Source organism: Trachemys scripta, chromosome 5, assembly GCF_013100865.1.
Source record: "Trachemys scripta elegans isolate TJP31775 chromosome 5, CAS_Tse_1.0, whole genome shotgun sequence".
Lineage (NCBI taxonomy): Eukaryota > Metazoa > Chordata > Testudines > Emydidae > Trachemys > Trachemys scripta.
The window spans coordinates 110,246,111-110,266,905 of record NC_048302.1 but is presented as its reverse complement, the minus strand read 5'-3'; the positions used below and the strand labels follow the sequence as shown (position 1 = coordinate 110,266,905).

The 20,795-nt window shown below is 38.9% G+C and overlaps 1 protein-coding gene across 4 annotated transcripts in view; it reads right to left on the bottom strand.

Annotated features, from left to right (window-relative positions):
* Positions 1-20,795, bottom strand: part of TAPT1 (transmembrane anterior posterior transformation 1) — an 87,530-nt gene that overhangs the window by 17,722 nt on the left and 49,013 nt on the right. For all 4 annotated transcript variants that reach the window (XM_034771033.1, XM_034771034.1, XM_034771035.1 and 1 more), the window contains 6 exons: positions 17,430-17,565; positions 15,191-15,288; positions 14,824-14,893; positions 7,182-7,262; positions 5,848-5,957; positions 1,228-1,287 (listed from right to left, as the gene is read on the bottom strand). In XM_034771033.1, coding sequence (XP_034626924.1) covers positions 1,228-1,287; positions 5,848-5,957; positions 7,182-7,262; positions 14,824-14,893; positions 15,191-15,288; positions 17,430-17,565 — 555 coding nt within the window. The remainder of the gene's footprint in view (positions 1-1,227; positions 1,288-5,847; positions 5,958-7,181; positions 7,263-14,823; positions 14,894-15,190; positions 15,289-17,429; positions 17,566-20,795) is intronic.

Sequence of the window (20,795 nt, the reverse complement as noted above, 5' to 3'; positions counted from 1 at the left end):
TTTTGTTATCAATTCAGTTTTGATCCCTAAATATAACATGCAAAAATCCACATTGCAAAAAAAAAGAAGAAAAAGAAAATGTGATTATCTAAAGCACCATAGTAGCAATTTAAATCGTCATTCCAAGTTCCTCTGTAATTAGGCTCAAGATAACACCTCTCCTTACCTCTTTTTAAAAAACCAATTAAAGGCTTTGTTCTCATTGGTACTATAAAAGTGGTCTACTTTGCCTGAGAATTCTCATGTGGTACTGAAAATTCTCTGATGCTGAAGAACAGTTATATCATATTAGCATTCATTTTCCTCAAGCCACCCTCACAAAAAGAAATATAAAATATACGACTTTTCAGAATCATCCAGTTTATTCCTAAAATTTGTAATATGAAGATTCCATTAGTATTCCAGGTAATTTAGCCCCTCTTGTCCATGGCAAGGTATGAAAGATTTTTACTTATGTTTCTTCATTCATAAGCTTGATAAAGGAAGATTGCTTACCAGTAATCTCAGTTCTCTGAATGTACTGCCTCTGCAGATCCACGATGTAGGAGTAACAAGCATGGCACGAGGGATTTACATAGGGAATTCATATGGTAGTAGGAAAATTACCAATGAATGTTGTACAAATAACTATAGTAGGTCACCAAACTATGCTAAGATTAAATGGGAAGGAAGAGTAGATCTATTTTATGAAAGGCTGCAGGTAGTTCAAAATTACTTCAGGAAAACCCTGTTAAACTTGTTTAACCAGTTTACTTCCAACATATCACATACACCTCTACCTCGATATAACGCTGTCCTTGGGAGCCAAAAAATCTTACCACGTTATAGGTGAAACCGCGTTATATTGAACTTGCTTTGATCCACCAGACTGCGCAGCCCTGCCCTCCCCCGCCCCCCGAGCACTGCTTTACCACGTTATATCCGAATTCGTGTTATATTGGGTCGCATTATACCGAGGTAGCGGTGTAATTAAACCTGTGCAAGCATAGTTTGCTCTTAAAAATCAAAGGCAATTGACTGCAAGAAATTTGAAGAACTGAACAGAAGTTATGTGACTAGATCATGGTGCAATATTAATTTCATTTTGCACGTGCACAATAGCAGGATATAATTTCAGTGTTATAGAAGAGAACATTTTCTGAATATCTGTTGGCATTGACATTTGCTTTACTGAAAACAAGGACATCAGTTAATAAAAGAACATGGCCTTTTAATTTTCACGCTTACATTTTTCTGTCGACTGCTAACAAGGTCAAATGCCAGGCTGGCTCTGTACTCACTGTAGACCTGGAAAAAAAAATCCGGCACATTGGATGTGTGATTCATTTACATAAGATCACAATTTACAGCAGCAGGATTTCATTGATAAAATATTTATCAGAAAGAGATTTATAAGGCTTGTGCAGGAACTGATGCATTCACTCTTGCCCTTTCATGGAGGTACACACTGCTGTATAAGTAAGGACAACTATTGTATACACATGAGCAAACAGAAGCCAATTTTCTAAAATATACAACTGTGCATGATACAATTAGATTACAGTATATACATTTACTTTTGGATTTTAGATTCACCAATACGGTATTAACAACTGTGTTAAGCCAACTGGCCATGTATATTTTGCCAGGATGATTAACGTGGCCACTAAAACCCAAGTGGGATATCTGGAAGAGGATTTAGAAATGAGAAACCCCATGTCCTGGCCAAATTCCAAATAGGAAGTTATATTGGCCTAGATACAAAAAAAGGAGTTAGCTTCAGCAGGACAGAGGTCTGTTGCATTCTGGATAAATAATTAGTGTCTCTTTTGGGCCACAGAGACACAGACCGGGAAAACAAGCATGAAAAGGATTCTATAGGTTGGTGATTAGAGCACTCACCCAGGATGTGGAAGATCCAGAATCTAGCCCCCTGCACCAATGAATTTTTAATATATATCTATATAATATATATAGATAGATATTCATAGTGGAACAGCTTCAACAAGAGAGACTGAGGGAGCCCCCATATCAGAATATCCTATAATTCAATGGTAGAGTACTCACCTGAGAGGTAGCAGATCCCTGTTTAAATCCCTTCCCCCCCTCAGTTGGAGGGGGGGTACTTAAACCAGGGATCCCCCACATCCCAGGTGACTACCCTAATCACTGGGCCAAAAGTTATAATGGAGGTTTTCCCTCCTCCCCATCCTGGTCTATTTTGTGTTAACTCACCTGAGAGGCCAGTCCAGCAGGCAAGCTCAGAAGGCACCTACTAGATTGGGCCCCAAATGCCTATCTTCCCCTGGTTTGTGAATCGCTCTGGGGCTTAGGTGAGAGAAAGATGTCCAGACACCTAGAGTGGGGCTGCAGTGTGCATGTTCAGAGGCAGAAACATAGGTATACAGGGAACTTTTACAGCAAAAATGTAGGTGCCAGTTAAGTTAAAACACCTACAGGGTATGGAGGGAGTGTTTTGTACATTGCAGAGGTCCTGAAACCGGGACTTATGCATCTAACTCCTTTTGTGCATCCAGCCATTCTGCCTATCCAAAATGTCCTCAACAATGTCAATTTGATATAGTGCCCTTCGTTTTCTTGCGTTAAGTGTTGTGATGCATTGCTGCATCCTGCTTAATGATTGTGCCTTGCACCTTGTGGTGACTGCATTTCAGTGATGGAATTATTTTTGTGCATATATATATATATACACACACACACACTGTTTTGGAGGTCCCTTTATGAAAGACCCTATGTAAATGTCAGATATTGGTTACCTAAATAATTCTTGTAAACGATTAGCAGCACCACAAAGTAATACAAGACAATCTCTATGGTCTTAATATTATTCATTTACATTGCAGATCTTTTTGAGTTAAGACCAATAGCACAAAGTAAAAAGGATGTAGTAGTTTGAAGGTACTATGATTTTTACATTTAGTTAACAATTTAAATTAGAAGCTGCATGAAAGCATTAGACTCAAGTGAAACAAATAACTGAACTTGTAATCATATGCTGACCTAGTGATCCCATAAAATGTTATATGAGGCAGCTGGGAAGGAAAACAGGAAAGCTACTTAGACAATATTTTCAGATACTAAGGAAAACGTAGCTATTTTAAGGATAAGGGGGCTGATCACCTGCTACTCCAGTAAACTTCAGTTAGCAGTGCATGTGCTCAGCACCTCTGAAAATTAGGCGCCATGGCTACAAATCTTTAGAATCTACATGTAATATGGTAAAGGAGTGTGTTAAATAATAAACCTTGCAGGACGGTCTATAACTGATTCAGCACATTGAAACATGTATTTCTGGCTATCATTTCATAATTCCTGTTTTCCCTACTCTTTACATGAAAGTAGGGCATGCATAAATGTCTCTGGCATAAGGGAGCTTACTAAGTGCATCTATTAAACTTGTTTCTACACCATATACTGTAGTTACTTTAGGAAGATGCTGAAAGTGAAAGAACTTCCAAGTTTTGACCTCATTCCTTGAAAAGGGGATTTAGGTAGTGAGAAGAAAATGCTAATACATCTTCTCTCAAATTTACAAAGAGCACTTGAGTCCACACGTAAGTTTCTAAGGGCTTGTCTACAATTAAAATGATACAGCAACACAATTGCACTGCTGTAGTGCTTCAGTGTAGACACTACTGTGACAAAGTTCCTCCTCTATCTCGGTGGGTCCTGCACTTATTGGCGGATTTTCTTGCCTCAGAGATTCACCATGTGGGTTGGGGAACAGCCCAGAAACCTTCCCCTCTGGAAGAACCCACAGTCCAGGTCAATTGGGAGGTTTGGGGGGAACCCGGGCCTGTCCTCTACTCCGGGTTCCAGCACAGGGCCCTGTGGACTGTAGCTGTCTATAGTGCCTCCTGTAACAGCTGCATGACAGCTACAACTCCCTGGGCTACTTCCCCAGGGCCTCTTCCAAACACCTTCTTTAGTCTCACCACAGGACCTTCCTCCTGGTGTCTGATAACGCTTGTGCTCCTCAGTCCTCCAGCAGCACACACTCTCACTCTGAGCTCCTTGCGCCTCTTGCTCCCAGCTCCTCACACTCACACCACAAACTGAAGTGAGCTCCTTTTTAAAGCCCAGGTGCCCTGATTAGCCTTCCTTAATTGATTCTAGCAGCTTCTTCTTAATTGACTCCAGGTGTCCTAATTAGCCTACCTGCATTAACTGGTTCTAGCAGGTTCCTGATTACTCTAGTGCAGCTCCTGCTCTGGTCACTCAGGGAACAGAAAACTACTCATCCAGTGACCAATATATTTGCCCTCTACCAGACTCCTGTACCCCACTGATCTGGGTCTGTCACACTACCTATACTGATGGGAAGGGTTCTCTCATCAGAATAGGTAATCCACCTCCTCAGTAGGCTGGTAGCGGTCCGGCGCTCTTGGTGCTGTCAGTACTGGGGCAGATTTTTCAGTTGGAGATCACTTTCTTTTGGGCAACTCTTGGTGCGGGGATGTCTATGACCACTTTTTTGTAGCCTTTCTAGGAGCAGGCTCCTTAGCAACAGGCTCCTGTTGTTGGAGCAGAGCTCCTGTCAGAAGCTGCTGCTGGCAACTGTTGGCCAGGGAGTGACTTGGACTCAGGGTTGGGGGCTGGCCTGAGGAATTTCTCCATCACGAGGAGCTTCACTTGGAGATCCCTGGCTTTTCTTGTCTTAGTTGCCAGCTTTCTGCAGTGTGGTCACTTTTGAGTAATGTGTGTCTTGCAGAGGCAGCAGACACACCGAGCGTGGCTGTCAGAGACCAGTATGGAGAGTCTGCAAGTCAGGCAGCATTTAAAACCAGCTGAGCGTGGCATGCCTGAGAGAATTGGTTCTTAGAGAAAAACAGGGGTAAACCCTGTTTGAGGCTAAGGCTGTAGGCCTGCTGGAGAGATGGGTGGATAGGGAAGGTAGACTGGAAAAAAAAACTTTTTTTTGATGAAATTAAAGAAATTAGAGTAGGGCAAGGGGATAGGGAAGCTAACTACAACTACCACAAATCTCCAATTACAATCACGGGGCATCAAGACACCTAAAGTGGAGCACCCACAGGGTCACTTCTCGAAGAAGAACAATTCTTTTGTCAACCTAGCAGCCTACACTACAGGTTAGATTGGCTTAAATACACCACTCAGAGGTGTGGATTTTTCACAATGCTGAGTGATGTATTTAAGCAGAAAATTTTCTAGTGCAGACCAGGCCTAAGACAAATATATCATGTGTAGTGTCTATATGTCATGCTAGCATACAACATAACACAATTTCATCTAGTACATTAAAGAAGGCCTACATACCATATATGCCCCAAGAAATTACAGGAATGGGAAACCAACATTAACCTACTTTATATTCTGTGCTGCAGGGACAGAAGAGAAAAAAAATATTTCTGATCTTTAAAAATACACTGAAACAGAAAGATTCAATAGTCTCACAGAGAAATAGATTTTTCTAAAACATGAATTGTATCTCACAATCCATTTTGTTTAGAAAAACGTACATGCTCTGGGTGACTAAAGTAAAATATAAACATTACCTTTATGTTTTCTTGACCTAGCAACTGCCCCAAAAATGATCTGCAAATTATGTGAATTGTGGCTGTTACACAACAGTCAAGTTTAATTTATGGATCTGGAACTATAAATTTAGAAGCAGAGGTGTTTCAGGCACATTAAATTCATCCTCAGAAGTGCACTGTTAACAAGAAAATAATTACTGGAGTTTTATTAAATGGCTTTTTAAACTCTAATAAAAAAAATCCACATTTTCTGCATTAGACAATCTTTTTCTACATCTTATAGCTGTCTTAAAAACAGAGTAAATCACAACTAGAGCAAACATGTTTAGAAGTCCAATAGTATACCTACATCTGCTGTAATGTCATTGAATTTTGTTATAAATGCATGTTTCACAATATCCACTGCAATTTCTGATGCAATGACCATGCAAACATCTGGAAACAACACCCAGAGGTGATCTGAAGGTTAGGAAAAAATTAAAAATCAGTTATACTGTACAATTTGATCCCATAAGTAAAGAAAACTTGCAATTACTGCTTAGCACAGCAGTCAAACTTTCAAAGTACAAAGCATTATATCTATATTTATAATCTCAAATGAATGGGTGCCTTGCAGAGATGAATTCCCACCACAGTATCTACTCTGGAGAATTATTTGCATTAGGCCGTGGCTACACTCGAAACTTCAAAGCGCTGCCGCGAGAGCGCTCCCACGGCAGCGCTTTGAAATGCGAGTGTGGTCGCGTGCCAGCTCTGGGAGAGAGCTCTCCCAGTGCTGCAGATACTCCACCTCCACAAGGTATTTACACTGGCGCTTTACAGCACTGTAACTTGCTGTGCTCAGGGGGATGTTTTTTCACACCCGAGTGAGGCAGTTGCAGCGCTGTAAAGCACCAGTGTAGCCATAGCCATAGCCTTAGCCTTAGCATAGCATACAAAGACCCTAAGGAGGACCAGGCTCTGTTGTGCTAGACCCTGCACTGTAATGCCTTATCTTCACTAGGACAAAAGGTATGTTTTTTAACATGTGCTAGCTATCATGGGTTAAAACTTAGTGTAGACAAAGCAGTTGCAGTTTAACATGTTATCAGGTTAATGTAAATCCATTGGCCAACATGCGTTAAAAAACACCTTTTGTCCTAGAGAAAAAGGCACAGAATCAGGCCCTACATCACTAAATACATTTCCAACCTGCTACAGTAGAACAAACACCAATGTTTATTTGAATTAAGCATTTAAAAAATAACAAAGTTTAAATAATATTAAAATCAAGATGGAAACATTTTCAGTTTTATACTTGGTTCCTTTCTTGCCAGCATAAGAAAATAACTACATTTTTCTAACAGGATTTCTTACTGGTAGATACAAAAATATAAAAAAAATGTAACTCAAAACTTTGCAAAACACATCAATGTTTATTTACAGTGCAAGGGGATAAGCTTTCATTGGAATCAATGGAATCACAATCCACAGAAAATGGAATAGTTTACAGATTATTCAGGTCTTGTGATCTGAGGTCATAGGAGTCTGATTTTAAGAGTACTGCTTGCTTTTTGACTTTCAGATTGCTGTGTTGAGCAAAGGGGTACGTTTGATTGTCTTACATGTGTACCTGTAGTATTGTAATTACATACTAACAAGTGTATAATTTAAAAATTACATGTTTTTCAATAGCGTCATTACCTGGATTCCATGAGAACTGTTCCATATTTCTTAGACATACTATCAATAATAGCACATAGTTGGTGAATCTCTCCTTTATATCTGAAAAAAAAAAAAAATCAACTGTCAACTCCAAATAAAATAGTTATTTATATGTATTATGGTAGTGCCATTGTACTAGGCACTGGACACACAGTAAGAGCCAATATTTGCCCGAAATTGCTCAATCAGATTCAGAAGGACAAAACACAGTTTGTCACTTCAAGTAATTTGCAACTCAAACTCCTGCTTCCTCTAGAGTAGGCAGAGATCAGACACATCAAAGGGGTGATATGGACTCGGTGCTCCAGTGAAACTGAATGGCCTTAAGTGAATTGATTGCACCATATTTAGAAGATCTCTAGTAGTCTGTCCCGAAGCAGCATTAAAAGCAAGCTGGAAGAAGCTGTCAGTTCTCGTCTCATTAAGGTAAAATATGGTGCAAAAAGGCAATCAAAGCTTGATATTGAATCATTTGCCATGCCGGATCAGATCATGTGTCCTCCACTTTGATAACCTGCCTAAGGCAACAATTAATAGTAATAAGGCCAAGTTTATGAGGTCTTCTACTCAGCTTGCTAGCACTTCTGTTTGGATGTAACACAATAACTTTGGAACACTGCATCCAATCAATTCCAACACTTCAGCGAAATTTTCTAAGCATCAGTGGGCAGAACCCTACTGATTTTGGTGAAAGAAAAAAAAAATCGGAAAAACAGAAGGGGGAAATGGATGACACCTGGAGACCCTGGCACACATCTGGTTAGCAGAGATAGCAGCTTCAACTGCCTCAGTAATGATCGATAGATCGAAGAACTTGTTGAAGGCAGCCATTATCACATTCCAGCTTAATACCCCTCATTTCAGCTCTCCCTAGCCTGCCAATAAAGTTTCAAAATACTCAGGCCCTGAAGGAGAGAGAGAGAGAGATAAGCATGGTGAGGTAGAAGGGGGGGAAATGGAGAGGTATGGTGGAAGGGAATGCACACAGAACTCCTGGCATGGGGGACACTGACACACAGAGCCTCTGGTATGGGGGAAGAATTGGGGACAGAGAGAAGTGGGGCTACACACAGCCCCTGGCATGGGGATACTGGAGAACACAGAATCCCTTTCACAGGAGAGAGAGAGAGAGAGAGAGAGAGAGAGTTGGAAGGGGTTGTAGCGAGTCCCTGAAATAGAGATGGAAGGGATGGGGCTTGTGGGGGATGTATGAAGCAATTAGGGTGTACAATGATTTTGGCCCACAGAAGTAACGAAGGGTGCAAATGCCTAGTTTCTAAACTGCTTGAGTCAAGAGACCATTACAATTAAGACCAGGTAAAAAGCATACTTTTTATGTACAGTTCAAGATACCAGGTATTATAGCAGGACCAGCATCTAAATGATGTAAGTTTTTCCAAGGACAATTCTACAAGAAAGCTTAGGGATAACCACGCACCATTAGTTTTCATGTGCATTCTGATATACTTTGGCTTATATTTGATACATCAGCACCACAAAAATGATCCTGCAGTTTTCAAGCGACCATTAAATAAATACTCTCTCTTTTACTGAACAAAAGAATTATGAAATCCTTTGCTCTCTGTTTCGTGTGTTATGTAGGAACATTAGATCAATATGTAATGTTTCATTAAAATACAACATTGCAAAAAACGATACTCAAGACTCCACCATTGATATTACAAAAATATATGAAAACTGTGAAGGGAAAAATTCCAAAATTTGAGAAAGCATTCTAAAATATGGATCCTCAATGAAATCTGAAGTGGCCACAACAGGTCCCATGCACACCTTCCACCCCCAAACTGTGTTCAATATGTGATGGCGCCCCATACCCTGTGTTAGGGGACACAGGAGAAGAGGTAGGCGGTGATCCTAAAGATCTGTTATTTTTGTTGTTCTTGTAGGTGGACACTGTCCCACTTTCTGTCTCTCCCTGAGTTCTTCCTCTGCTCAAGGTGCCTTCTCTTCTTATCCTTTCCCTCTTAACTGCCACAACTGTTGAAGGGACAAGATGGGTAAGGTAATATCTTTTATTGGACCAACTTCTGTTGGTGAGAGACACACAAGCTTTCGAGCTTACACAGAGGTCTTCTTCAGGTCTGGGAAATGAAGGCCATGTCTACACTATAAAATTAAGCTGACTTAACTTATGTCGGCATACAGCTGCCACAGTAATCACATCGCTTGCGTGTGTCTACACTTTACTCCTTGTGTCTTCAGTGTGCATACTCACCAGGAGTGCTTTTATTGATTGTACTGTTGGTGTGGGACATTGTGGAATGGCTCCTGAAAGCCAGTAACAAACATAAGCAATGAGGTGTCTACACTGACACTGCATCAACCTAGACACTACGCTGCTTATGGAGGTAGAGTTATTAAGTTGGCATAGTGGGGCAGTTACGTTGGTCAAGTGAAATTTTAATTGTAGATGCTTCCCAAGTTGAGTCAACATAAGCTGCCTTGCATCAACCTTACTCTGGAGTGTACATCAGACCTCAAACAGGTCTACCCGGGAAGTTCCACAGAGCAGTAAGATGGACTTGGCAATATCCAGAAATAGAGACCACTCATGGTGATTGGAGAAAGTCCTGCTCAGTCAACCCACCAATGTGTTCTGCTTCCCTGGAAGGTAAACAATTCTGAAATGAACTGATTATACAAAAGATCTGGAGGCAGACTGCTGCCTGTCAGAGCTGTCTTGAGTGTGCCCCTTCTCTGTCTACGTAAAACATGGTTGCAAAGTTGTTTGTTAGAATCAGCAAGCTCTTTCTTGGAGGAAGGCTGAACAGATCTTAACTCTGATATTTCTGAGAGTCATTAGATCCTGAGGTGCCCAGAGACCATCAGTCTGCAGGGACCCTCCAACCCAGGTCTGATGCATCTGTAACTAAAATGGAGGGCTGGTAGGGAGGAGAGGGGTAAAGTTACCCGACACAGGACTTGAAGGGGTTAAGGTGGCTAGGTAGGCCAATTAAATGCCCAGGCTTCCCCTGGAGGAGGAGCCAGGGGGCAGCAATTAATCAGATGAGGCTCAGCTGGACAGGAACAGGAGGGGCCTATAGAAAGCTCAGGAGCCGAGAACAGCTGGGGGACTGCAGGGAAGGAGTCTGCAGTCACTCCCTGGGAAAAGGAAGGTGTGTTTGGGTCTATACAAGCAAGTACCCTACAGTTACTCTCTGGTAGGAGGGAGTTTGGGCTGGCAAATGCAGAAAAGTAGAAATTGCTCAGGGGAAAAGGAGCAAGGGACAGGATAGGGCAGACTTTGGCTGCTAATGAAAGGGCCCGAGTTGGAACCCACAGCAGAGGGTGGGTCCAGGTTCACCTACCAGCCACTGGGGAAGTGGCACAGACCAATCAGTGGAAAGTGGACTCTTGGGACAGTTTGATACCTCGGAAGGGGGAAACATGCAGTGACCCGGCCTGAGGGCCAAGTCGTGAAGAAGGCGCACCTAGAGTTGCAGAGATGGGTAGAAAGACCCCCACAGCTTCAGTGTATACGTAAACTGAAGCCAGGAAAAGTTGTCACTGTTTATGATTATGTTTGCTGGGAGGGTAGGGGAAAAGGAACTACCCTGACAGGGCACTTACTTTTTCAAGCTAATGATAGCTGTGTGTATGTTAAAGCCACCACATTGCAAGACATACGTTTTAATCTCACTACCGCTGCAGGCAATCATATTATTTACTGGCCTGCAGAGAGAATTTTGCAAGTAGCCCTTAGGTTCCAGATACCCTTTAATTGGACCAGCTTAGTGCCGGATCGATTTTAAAATTTGCTTTCACTGTTACCAGAGGTTCAAAGAATCTCTGAAATACAAGGGCAAATTCACATGCTTCAAAATATATATCAAGTTGAAAAGTATGCCTTTCAGACAGCTTATAGAGTGTCTACTTTATGTACTAAGTATGATGCATTGTGCTTTATGACTAAAACTGTACAACAATCCCATCATATTATTGCTATGGGAATGTTATTGCTTGTATTGTTATCAGTTAGCTTAGGATTATGTTATTGTTGTTGTAAAGGACGTACTAATAGTAATACCTTTCATATCCATGCTAATCATGCATTGTCATTACATCCAATCAAAACCCCTAAGGTTGAAGCATCTGATGTAGCATCTGAATTCCAAGACTTAATGCAAATAGACATTTGAGAATGTTTGTTGTACAGTAGTACAAAAGTGTGGAAGCAGAGAAAGAACTGACAGGAAGGGGATTGCAATGCATGATAGTTTGTTAGCAAGAGTCAGGCTAACTGTAACCCTAATAACGTGAGATTTGTAGAAGCGAGGGTTGTGTGAGGCGAGTGGGAAAGAACTGTGTGAGAAGTTGTTGCAACCTTGTGTAGATAATGTGCAGACAATATGGAATGTAGACTAAGAGCCTACATAAGTGAGAAAAACAAGATATCAGAACGACCTATGTATAAACAAAATGCAGCTGTTGCTTTTCATGGTCTGTAACAAAAGGTATAAATGCTTGCTGTAATTGTTTACCTGTTGAGAGACCTGCCCAGGAGGGGGAGACTGTGTCCTGGTGCACTCTCACCCTTTATGTAGCTGCTTAAGAGAATAAAACATCTGACTTTGCTGTACCCAACAAAAGAGTGAGAACGCTCTCCCACCAACATAGCGCTATCTACACGTTCGGGTTCGGTCAGTATAACTATTTATACTTTTTCAGAATAACTTTTTCACACCCCTGAGCGATTCAGTTATACCGATATAGGTCTGTATTATAGACCAGACTTGAGAGATATAGCTATACTGACCTAACCCCCAGAGTAGATAGCTACAGCCTCTTGGGGAGGTGGATTACTTATGCAGACAGGAGAACTCCTCCGATTGGCATAGGCAGTGTCTACACTGAAGCACTGCAGCTATGCTGCTGTAGCATTTTAAGTGTAGACATACCCGTTGATGTTTTAATACTTTGGTGATACAAGTCAGAATTTCCACAGTAAGCTAACATAAAATGTGCTACTGTTTCAAACTGCATGCAATTGAAGCTATCGAACCACAAGTGGAAAGGGGCTAATACCAAATATACGAACAATCTTACAAATTGATTTGCCAGACAGTAAGTGCAAATTGCAGTGCTTAATTTAGTGCTCCTATACTGTTGGAAAAGTATTATGGTACATCTGAAACTCTAAACACACATGGAGAGCTTAGAAAACTTGCTTTTTTCTCTTTTTAGACATACAATATGTGGTGATTCATTAAAGTTCTATGAATCATTTCAGGAAAAGTTAGCTATCAATTTGAAGAGAATAAACTCACTTGTTTTGTGCACTCTTGCATGCACTCATCTGTTTCTATACCCATCTGGCATAATGCATGGCCTCACTTCGCCCCATGGCTAGGAGCGAAACTTGACATTGCCATTACAGATCATTGCTAACAGTGCCCAACAATAAAATAGAATAAATGAGAAATGGTTGATAATCATAGCCTCTAATCTATTTTAAGTAGAACTCAACTAACTTAAGAACCATGATTGGGATCCTGAAAATCATAAGACCAAACAAAAACCGAGCTGGGTGAATATTACAAATAAACTTGAGTGAATACTCAGAAATTAAGAGAGAATTTATTTTGGCCTTGCTCAGGCCCGTTTTTATGTTCACTTTGTGAACATTCCAGCAATCCAGTTTTACTTGCACAAAGACTCGCATTAAGCAGATTTTAATTACACATCACATTTCATTCTTTAAAGTTGATATTTAAAATTGGCCACCAGAAATTATCACCACTAGCACTGGATAAGAGTTCCTTCCGACATGGCTGAAGAGTATCAATTTTTTAGCTTTCACAGACTTCTAATAAAAAAGACAAGTTTAATATAATAGGAGAATTATTTAAATTTATTGTTTTATTATTCTACTATGTTTACTCATGTATCACCTCTTATCCAAGAATTTAAAGATACCATGAAAACAAACATTAACTGAACTAGTATCACACCGATTTTCCAGAGGGATAAAGTCACTGAAGCAGACACAAATCATCTTGTTCAGAGTCAAAAAGCAAGTAATTGGCAGACCTAAGAACCCAGTCACCTGCACTAGACATATTCCCCTCCAGAAGTGAAGATTGTGACAGAGCTGTGATCTTAGTATCTCACATACACAAGTCAGATATTCAAATGATGAAGCAGTTTGCTAAAATCTAACTCTTGGAACACTTCAAATTGTCCATTTTACATAAAGTTTTACAGTTAATCATTGGTTTAGTTTCTTTACTAAAGCCTGATTTAAAGGAAAGTATCTTCTTCATTTAAAAGTTGAGAGAGTGTCAGAGAGAAAATTAAAGCTTTTTATTTAATGTGTGATTGTGTGCACCTGTGCACTCATATATAATTTTTAATTTTAACTCTTGCGTATCACATATGCATGCAATGAAGAACTGATAGACAAAAGATTCTTTTTTCTAAGGTTAATGCACTGCACCTGTATGAGGAGATACCAGGAATAAAGAGCCCCTTAACACCACTTCAACATCATACTATATCTCAAAGCATCAAAAAATATTTTTCCTAACTAGGTACTGAAATTAATATGAAAATTTCTACTGTCCACCTGAAATATTATGACAAAAGTACTTAAGTCAAAGGATAGTTGAGACTTCTCTTCCCGGGACAATCTTTCTAATCTAAAGAGTTTCCAAATTTCAATACATTCAGCAACATAATCATGAACACCAGATGCACAGTTTGTATTCTTTAGCGGCTTGTCTATACAGTGTGTTAGTTTGCACTACAGGGGTGTAAATTAGTGTTCACTAGCATGTCGTGTACTAACTGGCCTGAGTTGACCTTGCTGGCTTACACTAAAAATTCTAGTGAGCGTTTGAAACAGGACTACATTAACATCCAGTAGGAAACTTTTAGTGTGTGTTAGCAGGGTCCACACAGGTCAATTGGTGAGCAACATACTAGTGTGCACTAGAATTTACATCCCTCTAGCACGGACTAACATACCATATAGACAAGACCTAAGCCTCCTGTGGTCTTAATTTTACCTAACGTGCAGATCTACGGTTCTTTCCGACATGCTCTAAAAACTACCATGATTTCATAATATACTCTCTCAAAATACATTTATTTCACTACACTGTTTGCTCATCAGAATAAAACATGATATTGTGCTATGCACATAAGCCCCAGTGATCGCTAACATAGCAGAGGTGTCAGGATACTTGCTAACAAGGGATATATTAAGTGGTATTTAATAATGTTGTGGTCTACCAGTGGTTTCTGAATTTGGCAATAATCTTAAATGGTGTTTGAGTAGGTTAAATGTGTGAATTTTGGAGTGTATTTAAGTAGACAGACAATGCATAGACAGATTCCTGGCATATTTTAGTACTAAAGTGCAAACATAGTTATTTGTGCAAATACAATGTTCCTAAAACTGAATTCTTGGTTTAGTCCTATTAAACAAAGCAGAAATTAAGTGATCTAGAATTCAGGTCTACGTTATCAGAAATACAGAGTGCTCAACAGCTACTTCAAGATAATAGCTGATGTATCAATACCATAAATATAATGGAAGACTATACTTGAAATAAATTTGAATTAGTAATATTTTTCTGACCTATGTAAATATACATACCACTGTTTGACATTTGAAAAAGATTGTTCTTCTCAAACTTCTTGAAAACACTTCCTTTTATTTCAACGAACTGTAATTTTAAACACAAACAGTTAGCTTCATTACAGATTATTCATGTGCTATGGAATGTTAATTTTTTTTTAATTGAAAGCCAAAGATGATCAAACACTTAATTTATTCAGATGCTATGTTTACGATAACTGAGGGTATATATACACAATTATGAAGTTATACTACTCTCTAAGCATTAAAAATTTGTCCTGTGGAACAATGATGCTAAAATGCACTGTGTCGCTCGTAAATGAAAGAGATGAACAAGTATTTGCTTATTACTTTGAGGTAAAAATCAAATTTACTTCATACTTACATTATTAGACATCATGATGGTAAGCAGTGACTTGTTGTGGGAGTTGAAGGCTACGTTAAGTGTTGTTGCTTGGACCATTATAAGAATAGCATGCAAGACTGAAAATAGCAGTGTTAAAGAAAATGACATTTGAAAAGTACATTTCTGTACTGTATTATATTAGCATCATCCAAAACTTTGAAAAAAATTCAGACAAAGATATTATTTTGTCCTCAAAATTAATAGAAAATACAAAAATATTTCATGCATCACTGAAAAATTAATTCCTGGAGTAGATTAGTAGTTATATAGTACTTGTGGAGGTAAAATTCTCATGGACTTCAATGGGGCCAGGATTTCATCACTGTGTTGATATGCTTTTTACATGAGCACTGTAATAAGATTCTAAGTTATAGCAATTTCTTACACTCAAACCTGTGAGTTTCAGAACTGCTTATATTTCCACAGCATGCTTGTAATATACCACAGCGTTTTACAACGTTAACCACATAATATTAAGTTAAGGCACTGAAGTCCTCTACTAGGCAGTTCATTCTACTCTGATAGAAACAGCATTCTTTTGCAAGTCATGTTCCAGGCTGCATCAAGGTTTCCTGTTTTGAAAGAGCCTAATGTCATCACGTAAGAGAAATGTTAATATAGCCTGAAAGTACTTGAGATGGAGTCTGAGTGTGTAACAACTGCTTTGCACACTGTAACTGGCATGTAGTAATTCTGGATCTATCATTACTGCTGCTGGTTTCTGTACCTCTTGTTGATCTAAGTTAGGGACACCACATCTTGTCAGTCACAGAGAAAAAATGTCACCAGAAGAGCTGCCACAAAAGCACGCCAGTGAAATAGCAGAAGCAGTATAAATTTAAGTCTAATAAATAAAGCAATGAGGAAAAATAAGCAGGAGAGGGCTCTCCCCTTACTTTCCCTCCCCAAGAAACATTCCAGGAAAAACTCTCTAAGTATAAGGATAGTTAAGCACTTGAATAGGCTTCCAAGGTTGGTTGGGGAACCTCCATCACCAGAGGTTTTTAAGAACAGGTTAGACAAACACCTGTCAGGGACAGTCTGATATATGTGGTCCTGCCTCTGTGCAGAGGAATGGATTAGAAGACTTCTTGAGGTTCCTTCCAGCCCTTCATTTCTATGGCTCTATGATTCTTTCCTTTCTGGTAGTTGAGCAGGAGATTGAAATGGGCCCATAGAATTCAATAGGGAAAAATGCATGGCTAAGTGGCAGACAACACTGCACTTAATTATTTTTGAAGAGACAAACATCTATTGGACTCTTCTCCCAATTCATCATATATCAACAAACGAAAGTCTAGGAACCCATCTGCATGCAATAAGAAAATCTTCTGCCTTGATTTACTTAACATGGCAAAGAAATAAGAACCATTCCCATTGTTTATTGACATTAGAAGACACTACCATAAAGAAGATATGAATTTCCGCCTTATAAAGTTTCTTGCTTCTATAACCCAATTTGGAAGTCAAAGAAGATTGACAGACAAGCTTCTCTAACGGGCACCTCAAGCCAACCTCCACAGTTAAAGAACAACACTGTGTTGCAAGGCTGCATGGGGCAACATCAGGAGAAATACAATATATGAATGTATTTAATCTAGTGACAAACTAGAAAAAAAACAACAAGGAGTCTGGTGGCACCTTAAAGACTAACAGATTTATTTGGGCATAAGCTTTCGTGAGTAAAAACCTCACTTCTTCGGATGCATACATAGAAAAAAAACCTAGAGCTGGAGGAGGGAAGCAAAAATAATTGTTAAAGAGTTATCATATTTTTTCAGACAAATATTTTCAAATTAGGAGGGCAATTATGCTGTACCGAAGATAGTAAAATTGATATTTTAAAACCTCTTGTGAGAAAATACTCAATGTAAGCACAATCAATATTCATTCATAGTCCATTTGTTTCCATTTGCTTCACTTTTGGTGTTAGCAAGATCATCAATTGCTGCATGAGAAATACAACTCTTAACTCACATCTTGGCACGTTAAAAGCGTTTCAATTCACTTTTAAAAAATGAAGTACTGTAAATCTTATTCTGAAAATGAATGTGAATATGCAATTTCAGGCAAGCTCAGAAATGTATTCAAATAATTTTACACAATTCTGTTTTAAAATTATTCTTATTTTAATTTATTGAGAAACTCTTTAACCTAATGTACAACAAGCTAAAGAAAATTGTTGCAATTAATTCTGACAAAAAGCAAGGAAGGATACAGACATACAGCACTGCCATGAAAAAGTGTGGAATCACACCTATATGAGCTCTTTTTCTCTCCTTAGGTTCAGTAGCTGTCCAATAAAGGGCATCCAAAATATCTTGCCCAAAAGAGGAAAACAGTCGATCGGCCACCTAAAGAGAGAGACCTTTTAATATTTTAAAACAGTGCTTCTCCTATTAAAATAAGTCATTTAAATACATTGCAATAGTTAAAGCTCAACCCACAAAAAGGGCCTTAGAGGCACAATTTTTTTCATATGATTTTCCTTTTTTGGACACATCATTCCACTGCAAAGCTTTCCCAATGCTATGTTACAGTTGCCTTGTTCATATTCCTAACTGGTCTACTCAACCCTACCATACCTCTCTTTGAGCAGGACTTACTCAGGCACTAGACACCTATTTGATAAGTGCAAAGTAATGCACATTGGAAAAAATAATCCCAACTATAAATACAAAATGATGGGGTCTAAATTAGCTGTTACCACTCAAGAAAGATCTTGGAGACATCACGGCAGTCAAAAAAGCTAACAGAACATTAGGAACCATTAGGAAAGGGAAACAAAAAACAGAAAAGATCATAATGCCACTATATAAATCCATGGTACACCCACACCTTGAATACAGCATGCAGTTCTGATTGCCTCATCTCTAAAAAGATAGATCCGAATTGGAAAAGTTACAGAGAAAGGCAACAAAAATTATTATGAGGTATGGAACAACTGCCATACAAGGAGAGATTAAAAAGACTGGGAACATTCAGTTTAGAAAAGACATGACTAAGGGGGGATATGATAGGGGTCTGTAAAATCATGAATGGTGTGGAGAAAGAGAATAAGGAAGTGTTATTTACCCTTTCACATAAAACAAAATCAGTGGTTACCTAATGAAATTAATACACAGCATGTTTAAAACAAAAGGAAGTACTTCTCCACACAATGCACAGTCAACCTGTGGAACATGTTGCCATGGGATGTTGTGAAGGCCAAACATATAACTGGATCAAAAATAATTAGGTAAGTTCATAGAGGATAGGTCCATCAATGGCTATTAGCCAAGGTGGTCAGAGATGCAACCCCATGCTCTGGATGTCCCTAAACCTCCAATTGCCAGAAGCTGAGACTGGACGACCAGGGATGGATGATCGACATTGCCCTGTTCTGTTCATCCCCTCTGAAGCATCTTGCTCTGGCCACTGTCAGAAGATAAGATACTGGGCTAGATGGACCTGACCCAGTATGGCTGTTCTTATGTACTTATGACATGAAATCCTGGGCCCTGGCAACAAACTTCAGCTATGGCAGCCTGTGGTTAGTTAATTCAAACTTCTTTCACAAAACAACCTGTTCACTATCATGCCACAAAGTCAGCCTGCATCTCATTTTTTCCAAATATTTTAAAAGAATGAAGGAAAAGGTACTGATAAACAGCAAAGTATCAAGTTGGGGGAAGAGGGAGGAGATGTCTAGTGGGGTACTGCAAGATTGGCATTTGGTCTGTTCGTATAACATCTTCACTAATGCCCTCGAGCACAGAATAAATGGCACAAATTCAGATAATATTTAAAGGAATTACAAATACCAAAGAGGACAGAAAAATGATACAAAGGGATCCAGAGGGATTAGAAAAATGGGCAGAATATAACATGAGAACTGATTTGGAAAACTGCAGACATCTTAGGAAATGCAATCCAAAATATATATGAAATGGGGGAGGGAGAACCCAGAAAGCAACAATTCTGAAAGGAATGCAGGAATAATCACGTATAGCAAATTACACAAGTTTGCTATTCAATACAACAGCAAGAAAGGTCAAGGTGATTAAATTTAGTTCTCAGCAACTGGAGATACTGCCAAATGGAAGGCAATTCAGAAGTGATGGAACCTCTTCCTCCAGCACATACATACAAGTCTGGAATATTTAAAATTTAGATGAACAAAGCATTGGAAGATGTACTTTAGAGAACAATTCTATATTTATAGAGCATGTCTGGATGAATTAATAAGTATTTTCCATCTCTTACGAGTCTGACCCAAGTAAACAGATAAATACAACAACACTAATATATTACCATTCCTTATTAAACTGTAGTAATAAGATCATGATATAAAACACAAACATTGTCGTAAGATATATTAAGATTAATGCTTCATTCAGCTAGTCTTTTGTAAACTAAAAATGACAACTTTAGACAAGTAAAGGCTATAAGCAGTAATATCAGAGTAGAACAGAAGATATACAAGCAAGTCCTGCCACATTAACTAAAAGGTTTTTCATAGAACAAAGTAAAGTCAGCCAGGGCTCAATGCTTTTTTTTTTTTTTTTTAAAGCTGTTATTCAAACTTTAAAAAGTTATTGAAGAACAACTTCTGACAGAAATTAGAAAAGTTCAACAAACTCTCAAGCTAACATTCGTTATTTAGTACCACTAAAAAAACTTAAAGGTGAAGATTTGACCAAAACAGCAAATGGTACAGTTAAATGCTGAATGTCCCAAAGAAGACACTTAAGAGTAGCATTTCGTATTAACTGGCTACCCTCACAGCATTATGATAACAGAATCTCCTACTCTGAGTTATTTCAAATTTAGCAGCTTGAAATTTTAAATTAGAAAAATAATTAGGTTAATTCAAAAGGATATTTACAATGGCACTGTTTTCGGCTTTTTACTTCTCAGTGAAGGTGGTCAACAACCCCTAGCTCCAGCTCCGTGTGATGCCCCATCATGTACTTTAGTAAAGTGGCACCCAATATAGAATACTTAAGGAGTCAGGTAAGTTTGGTTTCGTGCACAATATTGCGGGGGGTTTAAAAGGTATTTTTTTTTCTTTTAACATTTTAATATTTTATATCCCTTAGGGTATAAAACAAGGAAACACCACGCAATATTGTTGGGGTTTTTTTTTAAAGTGGACTTACCTAAACCCTATATGCCGGCTCCAGGCTCCAGTAGAGTTCCATGGTGAATGTTGTGACACCAGCATAACACACGCTGGGGCTTCATAAGGAGCAGGAGCCGGTGGGTCTGAATCTAAAAAAAGAAAAGCGTCATTTTAAGCCAACTGGGCTGAACGCATCCCTCAGCCTAGTTATTGGGGCGGCATTCAGCACATTATTTGGAAGTTTTTTATTTCTATCAAATTCATTTGCAGGACAATTTTCTCTGACCCAGAGATAGCCGAAAACATCATTGTAAACATCTTTGTCAGACTAATCATTTCTCCAAATTAAAATTTCAAAATGAGAAATTTGAGTTAAGTATATTTTGATACAAATGTAAGTCTGGTTATTGCTTTTTTAAAAAAAATTAAAAAGTGTCTATTCTTATACAGGCACCTTGAAAGGTGTACTACTAGTGGCAG